The sequence below is a fragment of the Sphaeramia orbicularis genome, chromosome 5 (genome assembly GCF_902148855.1).
Source record: "Sphaeramia orbicularis chromosome 5, fSphaOr1.1, whole genome shotgun sequence".
NCBI lineage: Eukaryota > Metazoa > Chordata > Actinopteri > Kurtiformes > Apogonidae > Sphaeramia > Sphaeramia orbicularis.
Genome location: NC_043961.1, coordinates 8,533,055 through 8,548,878, shown reverse-complemented (window position 1 = coordinate 8,548,878; position 15,824 = coordinate 8,533,055). Strand labels below are relative to the sequence as shown.

General features: G+C 40.0%; 1 protein-coding gene across 4 annotated transcripts in view; it reads left to right on the top strand.

Annotated features, from left to right (window-relative positions):
- setd5 (SET domain containing 5) overlaps positions 1-9,266 on the top strand; it is a 49,368-nt gene extending 40,102 nt beyond the window's left edge. For all 4 annotated transcript variants that reach the window (XM_030133741.1, XM_030133739.1, XM_030133738.1 and 1 more), the window contains 4 exons: positions 2,850-3,148; positions 5,197-5,318; positions 5,417-5,505; positions 7,278-9,266. In XM_030133741.1, coding sequence (XP_029989601.1) covers positions 2,850-3,148; positions 5,197-5,318; positions 5,417-5,505; positions 7,278-7,850 — 1,083 coding nt within the window. In that variant the 3' untranslated portion in view covers positions 7,851-9,266. The remainder of the gene's footprint in view (positions 1-2,849; positions 3,149-5,196; positions 5,319-5,416; positions 5,506-7,277) is intronic.
- The last annotated feature ends 6,558 nt before the right edge of the window (positions 9,267-15,824 follow it).

Genomic DNA, 15,824 nt, shown 5'->3' with positions numbered 1-15,824 from the left:
ATTCCAGACTGAGTACAAGTACTTCCATTTGAGTACTTGCCACTACCGAGTACTGATGAGTACTTAATAATCCCATTCCAGTTCTTAGTTCCTTTTGTAAATGTGCTTTATTGTCGTTGTCATTAGTCTGACTGAAACAAAGTGCTGCTACGGACATTTAATGCGTTAGAGTGAGCATTTGTCAATTAATCCACCAGGGGGGGCCGCTCTTAATTAACCATACTGGACAAATACCACGAAGAAGAGTAACGTTTTTTAAGAAGAAAAAAAAGAAAGTCAGTAATAGTAAACATATAGACGACAGAGGTAACACTAATGTGATACTAATGTTGATATTGATGAGGGTAGTTGTCTTAAATGTGTCAGTAGTTTTTCTCTAACTCACACAGTGGCTCTTTGAACAGATCCTCTACCTCCACGGTTCCCGCTGGTATTCTCCGTCTGCGTACGCATCCGCCAGCACCTGGAAAACGAACAGAATTATGTATAGGAATGTACGCAGAGGATGGAAGGAATGCTGCGTCCGTATCCGTCTGTGTCTTTAACGTTACTTTTGTCACTGTCGTTTATTTTGTTAAATCTCTACTGCTGATGTTACCCCTCCTCCTCGTACCTGCTGCACTGAACTGTGAATGTCATGCTGCTGTAAAGTGGTCTCAGTGTATTTGTAGTGGAGCGCTTTTACGAATACAAGTAGAAGTACACGCGCTCAGTATTGGACGGATACCTGATACTGGTATTGGCATCGGTGCATCCCTAGTCAGAGCTGTAGAGGATTCAACGGCTCTGGATGGAGTTATATGAGACGCACAGACACTTCATGTAGGTTCACATCGCGTAGATTTCATGTTGTGTAGCTGGAGTCGTAAAAAAAAAAAAAAAAAAAAAAAAAAATTAGTAAAGACAGTCTGTATGAGAAGAGTAACAAACGGTGGAAAGAGATGGACGCACTCACTATAATCTGAAAAAGACATGCAAATTAGTCTGAAAGATCAATGCAAAGAATTGTGATAAAATCGATATTGCGATTTTATTTTTTTAAAAATCGCAATATGATATTTTTGCCGTATCACCCACCCCTACTTACGGTTGAAGATGTATTTGTTTTGTTTTTTTGGACGCTTTTTATTTATAAGCATTTTAATTTTACAAAACAAGAACAAGAAAGTGAGGTCTAGGGATGACAATTATAACATGAACATACGTACATCATCAGCTGTTTTTAATTAGTACTGTCACAGTTTGTAAAGACTGTCCATTTTCTCCAGCGTCAGTGTATTTGGTTTTTACTCCAGTTACAAATATTAACCCTTTGTATTTTTCTGGAATAGACTCCAGCTTGATCCAGAGGGTTTTTATTTCCCTTAAATGGGTTCACAGGCATACAGCTGTAAACTGAGTCAGTCTATGTGCTGCAGATCAGCCCACATACACGACAAACAAAAAGTTAAGGATATTTTTTGTCTTTTTTTTTTGGTCATTTTTGCCATTTGTAAATGTGTTTCGATTCACACACAAAAAAGGGAAAAGTGCTGTGCAAGAACCCAACTGAAAAAAATAGCCCAAAAATTACAAATATCCTTAACTTTTTGTTTGTAGAGTATGTTATATTCTGTTCCAAACATTGACTAAAGAGCCGTCCAGTGGTCCCATCCTGTCCCTGTGCTCCGTCATACACTCCCTGTGTTCCCATGAGCCTCCTCTGCCATGACATTCAGCTGGGATCAGTGCCCTCATTCTCATTAACAGTGGAGGTGTTCATACTGTACGTTTATGCAGGAGTGTGTGTGTGTGGACGTGGATATGAGTGTGTGTGTCATTGTTTCAGCGTGGTTGCATCATGGCGTGGTGCCTTCAAAGCTGCCTGCTGTTCCGTCGATGCTTCAGATGCTGTATGTTACTAACAGTGGTTACCTCTCAACACTAGTCAAACGCTAATGGAATGAACCCAAGCAAAGTTGGATACACTAGTCTCTTTTCCATTGACCCTCAAATTGGGACAAATACAACTTGAGCATAAAAATTTACCTAACGGAAAAACGACAATTTCGCCAAAAGTCTCATTTTTCGATTAAAATTTTTTTTTTGCACAAGCAGGAGGTGGTTTTTCGGGCATAGCGCAAATGGTATATCACACAAAAAAGCGACAGAAAGACCTTTTTTCGCAACTAGTCAGGTGAATTGAAAAAACAGATATTGACGGATGTTACAATAAGAGAAGAAGAAGAAGAAACGTGGTGGTATGTGTGGACACACCAGGAAACCACATCATTTCAACAATACTGTGATAATAATGATAACTGTGATAATTTTGGTCACAATAACTGTGATATGAAATTTTTACATCGTTACATCTCTGGGGGTAATATATAATAATAATGAATATATGTGAATCAACACCATATTTATGTTCGTCGCCATGTTTATGGAATGACTTCTTGTGTCATCTCGCAATAATAAATAAATCATTGCATTTGTGATTTAATGGAAAAAACGACATTACGCACTTCTGTTTTTTCGACATTTAATAAGCATCGGTAAAGTTTTGCGCAGATGTCCGATGGAAAAGAGACTACTGACATTTTCATTTCAGAAGGTAGTTTCCATGGTGATGAAGGTGCGTTTTTTTTTTTTTTTTTCTTTTGTTTTTGTGTGGAGTCATTGTCGGCCCCTCCCTCCAGGTGAGTGTCAGGTGTGGTGCATGCGGTCTGCCATCACTCAGTGCCGTTTTTAGTGAATGATGTGGCTCGGTGCGCGGCCCCGGCGTCGGTGTGAATGACATGCAGCTGCTCCTTCAGTGTGTGTTTCCAGATATTAGACCCGTCCTCTCCTCCCCTCTGCTGACTCAGGTGTCTCTGCTGGAATACCGCAAGAGGAAGCAGGGCAGCAGCCGCGACCTGGAACCTGCCGGCAGCAGCTCGTCCCTGAGTGCCACCCCCACCCGGTCGGGCCCCCACTACAGCCAGGACTCCCACCACCACCACCATCATCATCATCCTCCTACACATCCTCATCCTCATCCTCACGGCCATCAGCAGATGCAGCCACCCGCCTCCCCACACACCTCCTCCATTCCTCAGATAGAGGAGGTCAGTCCTCCAGACCATCAGGCCCCGTCAGCATCTAGACGCCAGGACAACAACCAGTGGTGAGAGCAGACACACGTCACACACGTTACAATGCATTTGATAGTTCTGGGAAAGTGCTCGGGTTGGTCTCAGAAAGCGGATTTGCACTCCATGGTGTACTGGTCCCTGAAGAAGTGGGTATACTCTCAATGTGGCTATGGCTCAGATGGCAGAGCGAAGGGTTGGCAGTTCGAATCCCGCTCTGTCCTAGTCAGTCTGTTGTGTCCTTGGGCAACACACTTCACCCTCCAGTGCCACTCACACTGGTGTATTGCCGCATTTCCACTACGTGGAACTGGCTTGACTCAGCTTGGCTCGACTTGGTATTCCTGGAGACCGTTTCCATTACAGGATACTCCTGACTTTACAGTACGTGGACGTCATAGTGATGCAGCGCGTTATTTCTGTGTCGTCTGCTTAGAGAGTTGCTGAAAACTCGCTCGTTGCGTGTTGTCTCGTCTGAATTTTTATGTTGGCCACCAAAGACTGAATCTCCTCGACCGACCATGGTGTAGTTTTAGGCTGTCATCATGTGGATTAATGTACCGCTATATTTACTGTCCACTTCCACATCTGTTTTTTGTAAAACGGTGGGTCACAGAGAAAACTGTCTGACCTATCAGTGATCTGCAGTGTTTATACGTCACAGTTTAGTATCGCTTGGAACCTCGGCGGAGGTGATACCAAAAAACTAGTACCGGGTACCAGATTCCAGGTCCTTTTTCATAATGGAAACGCAAAAAGGCCGAGTCGAGTCAAGCTGGTACCACCAAGTGGAAACACGGCATATGAATGCTTGGTGGTGGTCAGAGGCATGAATTGGCAGCCACGCTTCTGTCAGTCTGCCCCAAGGCATATGTATGGATACATGTGTAGTTTACCACCACCAGAGGGGGAATGTGAGAGTGAATGAATAATGGGTCGATAATGTAAAGCACTTTGAGTGACCAAAAAAGCGCTATAGAAATCTAATCCATTATTAGTGTTACTCATTTCAAAGACTTTCATTCTGCCTTTCTCATTTGCATTTCCAATAATCGCGCATCTTTCATTGAGATGTGCAGTGACCTGTCAATGAACTGGGGTGGAACTGGCACCTGAGGTGTCCAGTCAGGTTCCAGAGGTAACTGGCATTAGTTAGCAATATTTTCCTTGGCATGACCCGCCCTACTCTGCCTCTGATTGGTTCATCAGTCCTCATGCCTAAAGTTAACCAATCTAATGTTTTTCAAAATGAATTCTAATTCAGCTGAAGCGCTTACTGTTGTTCTGCTGGTATGATGGTTTTTCCAATTAAGGCATCAATTTTGATGGTTTATTACATAATGCACCAAATTATGACATTTTCTTTAAAAAAAAAGTGCTACACCTGCATTTTGTAATAACTGTTACGAAATGTAATAAGTTATTACAAAATCTGGCAAAGTTTATTACAAAATGTGCCATGTTAAGTGAAGTGAAGTAGTAGTTTATTCGGTCGTTAATTATTTTAAACAAACCAAACCAACTTATCCATTGTTCCATATACAATATGACCGAAAGGGTTTCGGCTGAAGTTCAGACTTATTTTGCTGAACCCTATTTACAATTAACACACTGTTTCCACATGAAAACAAACAAACAAAAAATTTTCAATGTAATCATTGTTAAATATACAACGGAAGAGAATACATATTTAATTTAATTCAGGTAAATCATGTCTTCATCTCAACTACCAGTATTGATCCTCGTCTTTTAAACAAGTATTTTCTTTGGTCAATGTTATTATAAAATGCAGCATTATTACATGAAGATGTGAACAATGATTCTGTTATTACATATTTTTATTTTAGTTTAGTTCAGTTTAATTTCAGACACAAACATAATACAAAACATAGGGAAAAAAATAAAACACAACAAAAATAAAAAATAGAATAACAGAAAAACCATTTCGTACTGCGATTCTACACACCGACCCGAGACCTGAGTCCTACATGTGTGTAACTGGTTCCAGGTCCAGTAGAGTTCCAGAAGGATCCACTGTTTGTCATGGATCATAAATGACTGTTTGTGTGGAACTGTTTTACAGGATGGTTCCCACCAGCGTTGAACGTCTAAGGGAAGGACAGGGGGTTCTGGAGCGAGTGCTGAGAAGCATCAAAATGGAGCGAATTTACAAGCGGAGCGACGGTTCGACCGAGAAGGAATCTGGTACGAACGGACGAGAACCTGAAGGAGTGAATGAGTCACAGGTCCACGCAGAACCATGACACAGAGGATGATGATGGTGTTCCTCCTTGTGTTTTCAGATGCAGATCGATATGAGATGCAGGCAGCCTCCATGGCTTCTCCTATGAAGAGTCCACACAGATACAGTCCGTCTGTGTACACACACCAGGTGGGTTCACACACCACGGACATACGTACTTACACCATGGACATACGTACTTACACCACTCACCCGGTAACTCCTACAATATCCAGTCCAATCCAGTCCAACTTTATTTGTAAAGCACTTTAAAACAACTGCAATAATGGGGTATATAAAGCCGCAGCAGCTCAGAGAGGTAGGGCGAGGCGAGCCCATTTACGGATTTAAAAGTAAATAAAAGAATTTGAAAACAGATCCTAACATGTATGGGCAGCCAGTGGAATGAGGCTAAAATGGGGGAAATGTGCTGGTGTTTACGTGTGCCGGTTAAAAGACGCACAGCAGCATTTTGCACCATCTGAAGACGGGCGACGGAGGAACCACCAGCCCCCACATAAAGACCATTACAATATTCCAGCCTGGTGGTCACAAAAGCATGAATGACTATTTCAAAGTGCTGCCTAGAAAGAATTGTTTTAATTTTGGCCAGCTGCCTCAACTGGAAAAAACTGGATTTCAGTATAACCTACAACACACGCTATGAAAAGAAACATAATCCCCACATACGTCTTATTCACTTGAATACACAGGTCAATATCAGCTCATTAAACTAACAGCCTGTTTTTTTACAGATTGAGTGTTCATCTTAAAAACATCAGCCTCTTTATTTGTCCAGTTGTTTGTTCTATGGATCAGTTAATACCCATTAAACACCAGGTACATATAGGTTCATTCTCCTGTTGGTACCTCTGACCACGGTGCTAATGGAGATCTGGAGTTGGTTCCGCATCTTCAGTGGGAATGACTGCACCAGATGAGTGCTCTGTACCAATGCTAATGCTAGGTACTGTTTATGTATTTTTAATACATAAACAGATCTCATGAAATCGCACTGTATGTCATTGCCAGTTCTTATGGCATGTGGCCTGCTATACCGACACATTTTCAACCTTTCACGTCACGCCAATTAAAAGTGTATATTTATATGAGTTCTGATATCGTGTTGAAAATAAATGCACAGACTGAATTTCCCTTCATGGATAATAAAGTGAGTTCACCCTCAGTGTGTTCTCTCCCTTCCCTCAGTTTATCCACCGTTAAACTAATAGAACCCTCGTATAAGGTCAAAGTTTACAGTTATTTAACTGCACACATGCACGACTTTCTCTTGTGTTCGTTTCTAAACTGACATTGAACTTTTTACTACGGCCCTTTTTTATCTTTTAATTGTGTTTCGAATGTTTTAGTCATGCGGGCTACATCATACTCAGCTGTTCTTTGAAGTTGTGGTTCCTGACTCTGCCGTCAGTAGCTCACTGGAAAAAAATCTAAATCTGACCAAGTGTATTTGTCTCATTTCTAGTCCAAGTATCTCATCACACTTCAAATCAGACAGAATCACCTAAAGAAGAACTTTGCAGTGAGATATAAGAACTGATTTAAAGAAAATAGATCTGGAAAATCTGATTTCAAGAAATCTTAGAGATGATTTTCACTGGTTCCATTGGTAGATTTATTTTTTTTTCTTAATTCAAGACTTTTTTTTTTTTTTTTTTTTTTTTTTGCTTAATCCTAGATTTGTTTTGCTTAATTCAAGATTTTTTTTTGCTTAATTCAAGATTTTTTTTTTGCTTAATTCAAGATTTTTTTGCTGAATTCAAGCAAAAAAAAATCTGCCAATGGAACAAGTGAAAATGATCTTGGTAAGATTTAGATTTTTTTCAGTGCCTATTGCCCCGGGGTCAGTGTCAGGGTCTCAGAATGACTTTGTGTGTGTGTGTGTGTGTGTGTGTGTTCAGTCCTCAGACTCTCACCGTCAGACCGACAGCCCGTCGTTCCTCCAGCAGACCTCCAGTTCTCCATTCCGGGGTTCCTACAGTCCGTCATCAGGCCAGAGCTTCTACCCTCGTCACTCATCCTCCTCATCCTCCCACCCAGGCCTGTCCCAGGACCACCACCCCACCACCTCCTACCCCAGTCAGACCCCCACCTCGTCATCCTCAGACTCCAGGCCGCCGGCGGGCCCTCTACATCAGCAGAGCGGCGGCAGTACCGTGGATGGGGGCCACATGTATGGCGGCGGCGGCGGCAGCCACCTCAAAGCCAGCCTTTTGAACAGCAGCGGCCTGGTGGGGGTCAGTCCTACCCCGGGTTCCAGGACCCACGGGGGGCACACTAAACTAGACTCTGGTGCCTCCAGGGGGGGGCAGCAGCAGCAGGGGTCTCGCAGCCTGAAGTCGGGCAGCCCGGGCTCTAGGCTGCTGTCGGCCTCTGGACCCCCCCACTACCCCCCACAAGGGACGAACCTCAGTCAGTTCCAGCACTCCCCTCTGCAGGGCCCGGGAGTAAGGACACAGTCAGGAAGCTTTTAGGAGTGTGTGTGTGTGTGTGAGTGTGTGAGTGTGTGTATGTGAGTGTGTATGAAGCTGCGGACCTCCTCGACCCCTAAAGCTGCTCGGAGTCTTCGGAGGGGAAATGTACAGACAGACCTAAGAGGAGCACGGACTTCTATACGGATTCTCCTTTTCTTATTTTCTGTCTTTTCTTTCTTTATTTTCAGAAAAATAAATGACCACATTCTGCACAAAGCTAATCATTGACTTTGGACACCGTTACAGAATCAGTGGAAATTTGGACGACAGTTTTCTGAAAACAAACAAAATACAACAAGAAATCACATGTAACTTGAAATTGTCCCCAGTGTTCCTCATGTGCCGGACTGTGCAAACAGGCTCTAGAACGTCGGAAAAGTTCCACACAAATGTCTGTACAGAGTTCTAAAAGGTGTACCTGTTGTCATGGTACCCAGGTCGGATACATGCTGAGATGTAACTGAATACAAGAGTTGTTTTATTTTTTAAAAACAAATTCTTTCGTTACTTTTTTTTTTTTTTTTTGATTTGGCAACTTGGCCGAGTCTGTGCTGCAGTAAAATGTGTTTTCGTTTTTGGAAAGGCGCAAAGGTTGGTGATGCGTGAATCATCCGTTCTAAAGATGCTTCAGAGGCGGGGGGGCGGGGGGGCGGGGGGGGCGGGGGGGAGGGGCTCTCCCTGCAGGATCATTCCATAGGATTACCAGCTTCCATGTTCTCCCACCTCTACATGAACACAGCCCTCCTCTGTTCTCAGAGTTCTCCGTCTGTTTCGATGTTCTTCATTTGTTTTCTTCGTTCGTTCTGTTGGTTTTCCTCCCTCTTCTGTTCGTTCATCCCCACTGGACTGTTTTAATTTCACTTCACTGTAGACCTCTGATGTACTTGACACATCGGTCTCATGAATCATGGTGCTGCATTCTTGTTTTTTTTTTTTTTTCCAATAAATTTGAAATCCAGTTATGGTTCCCACATACGCCTGCATTCATCTTGTTATTGTAGAAGTTCAAATCAGGGATGCATCCATCCTGAAGCTCTGGGACGATATCGAACCAGTTAAACAGAAGAATTTGGCCAAAAACCAACACTGATGTTTTAAATAAAAGTGGATAATAGATGATGCAAATGTTTCTTTTCTTTGTTTTCATGTTTTTTTCACTTCCCACGGGTTCGCTAAAGGCCTGTATACAAACAATTTGGCCGATACCCAGTAGAAATAGGTCAAAAATGGAACTGAACCGTGGTGTGGTTGGAAAGTTCGGTCAGTCACAGGAAGTCATGCAAAGCTAGTGTCACCAGTAAACAAAAAGAAATAGAAAGACAAGATGAAGGAAGTTAAAATGAATCAAATTTATAACATGTCAGTATGTACGGAGGAGGATTAGGACCACTGGAGGGAAAAAAACCCCAAAATTAAAGGTCCAATATGTTGTTTTAATATTAGTCTGGGAAAAAAAGTTAGAATTCTGAGAAAAAAGTCAGAATTCTGACTTTTTTAAAATCAGAATTATGACTTTTTTCCTCAGAATTCTAACTTTTTTCTTCAGAATTCGGACTTTTTAAAATCAAAATTCTGACTTTTTTAAAAATCGGAATTCTGACATTTTTAAAAATCAGAATTATGACTTCTCAAAATTCTGACTTTTTTTTTAAATCAGAATTTTGTTTTTTTTAATCAGAATTTTAACTTTTTTTTTTTTTTAATCAGAATTTTAACTTTTTTCCCTCAAAATTCTGACTTTTTTTTTCCATAGAATTCAGACTTTTTTCACAGAATTCTGACTTTAATCTCAGAATTTTAACTTTTTTTTTTCTCAGAATTCTGATTTTATTCTCAGAATAATAATTAAAAATATATATTGGACCTTAATTTTTTTTCAGTGACCCTAATCCTCTTCTGTAAATATCACGTCACACCTGTTATATATATAAAAAAAAAAAAAAAAAAGCCTCAACTGTAGGGAGACGCAGCTCGTTTAGTTGACGACAGCAGGATGAACATGTAGCGCAGAGTTTAACCTCACAGGAGAGAAACTATCAAACCAAATACATAGATTTGAGTCTGGTTTATTCCAGCTCTAGATGTGAAGTGCCATGAGATAACTTTGTTTTGATTTGGTGCTATATAAATAAAATTACATTAATTGATAGAATCTAAAAAAACAAAAAAAACAAATGAGTTTTCAGAAGTGAAAACACCCAGTGATCTGCAACAGTTTTGATGCATTTCAGGATCGTTCAGTCATCTGGTTTCTGTCCCAAAAAAAGGACATTTCGACAAAAAATGTGAATCTAAGATTACGAACGAACAAAAACTGCAATAAATGCGTAACCTTGGTGGAGTTCAAATTAGACCAATGCCAATGGGGGTTTGTTTTGTTTGTTTTTTATGTTTGTTTTGTCATGAACAGTAGCTGCTAAACTCACCCTTTACATCTTTGAACATTATTCCCCATTTCATGCAGAAAACCATCATCCACTGCCATCAATAAATATGAATATATATATATAAGTTTAAATACTGGATGGGTGCATCCCTAGTTGATGTCAGTTTCCTTTTTGTCCATCGTTCATACTGAGCGCGTGCAGGGACACAGACGAACTTCACTTCTAAACTCAACTGTCAGCTTTGACGTTTTGTCCTGCAGTATTTCTCTAGAGATCATATCTGTATTTTCTGACCAATCCTTGCATTCCGTGTGATGGTGAAGGAAACTGGGAAGAGTGGGAGTGGGGGTGGGTGTTTGGATTGTTTTTAAAACTAGACATAAAGCTGCTATGTTCTCCTGTGAGAGATGCTTCCCTATCCACAGAATGCTGTATTTTTCTGTTTTGATCCCTACAAACTGACTCAAGTAAGAAAGGCGGGACCTCAGAGATGACGGACAGCTGGGCGTTGGTGGGATTCGCCCTCTCCTCCCTCAGACTTTTACTTTCAAAGCCACACTGGGGGAAAAAAAAAAAAAATACGGCCACGTTTGTGTGGAAGATTTCCAAGGACCGAGGGCCTGGTCATGTGACTGGACCCCCCACCCCCCTCCACCCCCCCCACTACTACACCCACAGCTCACACTCACACAGAAGGGTACTCGTGTTCCATGAATGTTTGACCGATTCAAAGAAACAAGTTGTGACCCAAAATTAACCAGCACCTTAAAACGAAAGATACAAACCTAAAAGACACAACAGGACAATATGTATGATTATGTGTACTTGTATAGAAAGAAATGTGATATAGACTTGTATGGAGAAAATATAGTACACTGAATTTATCGCATGATCTTTGTTTTTAGGGTCTGAGTGACCACCTTTTGTCAGATGGTTGGAAGCTAATCATGGGTCTGTTCCTGGGTTCCTCAAAAACCAGACGCTGCATTCTGTTTCTCTTTGTAAACATTGCTTTTGTTGTTGTTTTTTTGTTTTTGTTTTGTTTTTTTGTTTTGTTTGTTTGTTTCATTTTTACACAGATCATAGTAGTAACTATTTCAATTGTTCCCCTCCCAAAAGATTTAAGAAGCAAGAGTTGTATTGCATTTTGATAATAAAATAATCATGATGGTAATGTATTTTGAAAACTACCATTGTGATGTGGCATCTGAGGGAGTCGTGTATGTTTGGCTCGATCGTAACGGCTTTTTCTCCCGCAGCAGCAACAACACGAAAAAGGAAACGAAGGCTAATGTTGTGGAGTCGCAGACGGAGTTAAATGAAGCAGCGTTCAGTGTACGAGCTATGGAAGTAAATCTGTGTCATCAGAGTTTGAATTATAAAAGGCAATGAATTTCTAGCACTGATTTTTTTTTTTTTTTTTAACTGAAATTATCAGAATTTTTTACAGCTGAATTTTTGCATCTGAATTTTTTTTTATTACATTTATTAACATAGTTGAATTCAGAGACAAGCAATTCAGATACTTAATTTCAGTGCAAAAAAAAAGTTCAGATACTTAATTTCAGTGCAAAAAATTCAGATACTTAATTACAGTGCAAAAAAAATTTAGATACTTATAATCAGTGCAAAAAAAATTCAGATACTCAATTTCAGTGGAAAAAAATTTCAAATACTTAATTTCAGTGCAAAAAAAATCAGATACTTAATTTCAGTGCAAAAAACAAAAATTCAGATACTTAATTTCAGTGCAAAAAAAAATTCAAATAGTTAATTTCAGTGCAAAAAAAAAGTTCAGATACTTAATTTCAGTGCAAAAAAAATTCAGATGCTTAATTTCAGTGCAAAAAAAATCCAGAGGCTTAATTTCAGTGCAAAAAAAATTCAGCGCTCCAAATTCAATGTCTTTTATCATCCAAAAATGATGACACAGATTTACTTCCATAACGACCAGACCAATGAACGCAGTGCAGTGTTTCAGTGTAGAGTACTAATGTTTTGCAAAGAAGATGGGAAAATATAGAAAAGGTCATAGAAAAAACAAAAAAAAACAAGATAAATGAGGCTTATGCTGTCAGGGGCAAAAAGCAAAGGTATCTCCCCCAAACCCCCCCAATCCTGTTTTATAATAGAGCACATAAACGACAGCAACTGAACTGTTCTGCAGAAAACAGACTGTGGACAGATTTAATATGTACAAAAATACCCAGAACTGTTCATCTGATATTTTCAGAACATTACACTGGCCAACAACAAATTTATTGTTTAAGTTTTTTGAGCTGATTTAGGATAATTTTGGTGTGCTGAATCCAAAAATCACATTAATTTTGCTCAATCAGATCAACTTTCTGAACTATGCTACATATTGGCTTTTTAACATTTTTGCTTACATTTATGGGCATTTTCACATCATATGATACAAAATTCTTTCATATTTCTTGCAATAAACGAGTTCTGAAGATTTTACTTTTGCCAATTTATGATTAATGTTTTTTTTAATATTACAGGTGAATGAAATGGCTTCGACTAGAAGATCTTGCAGAAATAAGCCTGACGTATTCTGCTACATCTGCGGTGAATACACCATTGTACCTAACAGGAATCCTGTTAGAAAATGATTTTTTTTCTCTTAAAACCTATTTTGGGTGAGAACTATCTAAAAAATCAACTGATAAAGTCACAGAAATGTAATCAATTTTGTGAGAAGATCAAATTTTTCAAAATCAAATTAGCAAAAAAACCTGACCTGACTGAGAAAAACAGATGTCATGTTTGGATTTAGCGGTGCCAAATGGTCCTAATTCAGTTGAAAAAACCTAGACAACTTGCAAAAAACATTTTTTTGTAACCCAGTGTTATCAAACATCCTCCGACCATTTGTAAACCCCCCCCCCCCCGTTGTCCAAATATGACATCATGTAAAATCAAGGTACTGGAATGAAGAAATAGAACTGTTAGACAATGGATGTGAACTCAGTGTGAGCTCCATGGACCTGATAGTGACAGAAGAATGAACCCATTTAACCCTAAACTCCACCCAGTGACTGAAAATGACCCCATTTACTTATTTATTTACCTTTATTTAACCAGGAGAACCTCACTGAGATTAACCCTTTCATGCATGAATTATGAGAAAACTTACCCAAGATAGTTTTCCAGAGTGTTTTTATTCCTCTAAATGAAAAAAAACAATGCGATTGAGTTTTGGTTTGTTTGTTTTTTAAGGAGTTACAAAAATGTCCACTCAGCTGGACACCATACATTTAATTTTTGAAGCAAAGAAACATGTATTTAAAAACGAGTATTAGAAAGTGATATGGAAAACTATGCAATACAAACATTTTTAATGCTGCAAATCAGATGTTTTTTCATATTTTATCAGACTCTAATAGTAGTTATTTTTCACTTCATGGAGATAATATGCAAAAAAAAAAAAAACTTCTAACAGTGTAATAACAACTAACAACTGATTTACACTTAAACATGTAACTGCAGATCAGGTTTATCTAGAACAGCATAGTTACAGTCACAGTATGAATGTCAGTGTATGGGATGGTGCATAAGCGTCCACTGTGTCGGCTGATGTGGAACTAAAACAACAAAACCCATGAATATACGAGAGAACAGATGTAGAATAACGGTCCACTGTAGTGACCGGTATGCATGAAAGGGTTAAAAATCTCTTTTCCAAGAGTGTCCTGGCCATTAAATACAGAAGTGCATTAAACCTTTCATGCATGAATTATGAGAACCTTCATCAACATTTATTTCCTGAGTGTTTTTATTCCTCTTTCGGCATGAACAAAACAATGCAACTGAACATTTTCTGATGAACCTATTTTTTATGGAGTTCCAAAAATGTCAACTTGACACCATGCGTTTAATTTTTGAAGCAAAGAAACATGGATTTACTGATGTATCGTGTGAAAACTAGGAAATAAAAACATTTTTTAATGCAGCTAACCTGCATTTTTCTCACATTTTAACAAACTCTAATACCAGTCATTACTCACTTCATGGAAATAATATGCAAAAAAAAAAAAAAAACTTCTTTGTTTAAAAAAATCTGCCAATGGAACAGGCTTTTCTGCCTTCGTCCATAATAATATACATTATATAGACTAAATTTCCTCTAAAATTAACCTTTATTTGAAACAGTGTAGCAAACTATTACAGGATCAAAAACAAATTAACTGTGAACAAATTTCTCTCCATACGCCAGAAATTTGCGATGTTAAAATGAGGTCATGAGTAAAAAAAGATTGTAAGCACTAACATAGCCCTACCCAAATATGAACAGACACAAACAACTACTGAAAAAATGTATGAAAAGACAGAATGAAAATTATATTTAAAAAAAATGTTCACAACCATGTTTAAAGAGTTTAAGTGCAGTATAAATGAACAAGATAAAAAACAAAAGTAAAAAAAAAGACAATAGAAAAAGAGAAAGGTTAAGAAAATAAATAATAAAAAATAAATATATAAATACATTAAAATAAATAAAAAGGGGGGGGGGGGGTGTTATTGTTGTGGGTTTCTTATAAAATGTATTCTGTTCACAGTACTAGTCCATTGTCTGTTGTGTCAGTGTGATGCTTGTCCACCAGAGGGCAGCAGAGAGCTACAGGTGAACAATGAAAAGCAGGGATTCCATTAGTTTGAAATAAATCTGGTTGTAGTCTTTCATCTGGAACTCTTCCTCTGGTTTGTCGGTCCTCTCATGTTTCAGTCGTGTCTCATTTACATGTTTCCAGAACACAAACGCCTTCATCTTCTCCATCTTTCCACCTCCTCAGTGTTTTCTACCTTCTGTCATTTGGAGACCTTGTCGTCGTCCCATCATGGAGGACTTCCACACTTGCTGCAGAGTCCATTTCCTGTCCTGGGGTGCCCCCCCACAGTCTGCACACGCTCAGTGAAGCTCAGCGAGTGAACAGGTACGCTGATCTGACAACAGATGGTCTGTGGCAGAGCTGTCAGCAGGTGGAAGTCTTCATTCTCCACAGTCCAGATGGCCTTCAGACAGAGTCCACCAGTCAGCCAGGAACCCAGGAACCCCACTCAGGAACCTACCCAGGAACCCCACCAATAACCTACCCAGGAACCCACCCAGAAACTCACCCAGGAACCCACTCAGGAACCTACCCAGGAACCCCACCAATAACCTACCCAGGAACCCACCCAGAAACTCACCCAGGAACCCACTCAGGAACCCACCCAGGAACTTACCCTGGAACCCACCCAGGAACCTACCCCGGAACCCACTCAGGAACCTACCCAGGAACCCACCCAGGAACCCCACCAAAAACCTACCCAGGAACTTACCCAGGAACCCACCCAGGAACCCCACCAGGAACTCACCCAGGAACCCACCCAGGAACCCCACCAAGAACCTACTCAGGAACCCACCCAGGAACCCCACCAAAAACCTACCCAGGAACTTACCCAGGAACCCACCCAGGAACCCCACCAGGAACTTACTCAGAAAACCTACCCAGGAACCCCACCAATAACCTACCCTGGAACCCACCCAGGAACCTACCCAAGAACCCACCCAGGAACTCCACCAAGAACCTACTCAGGG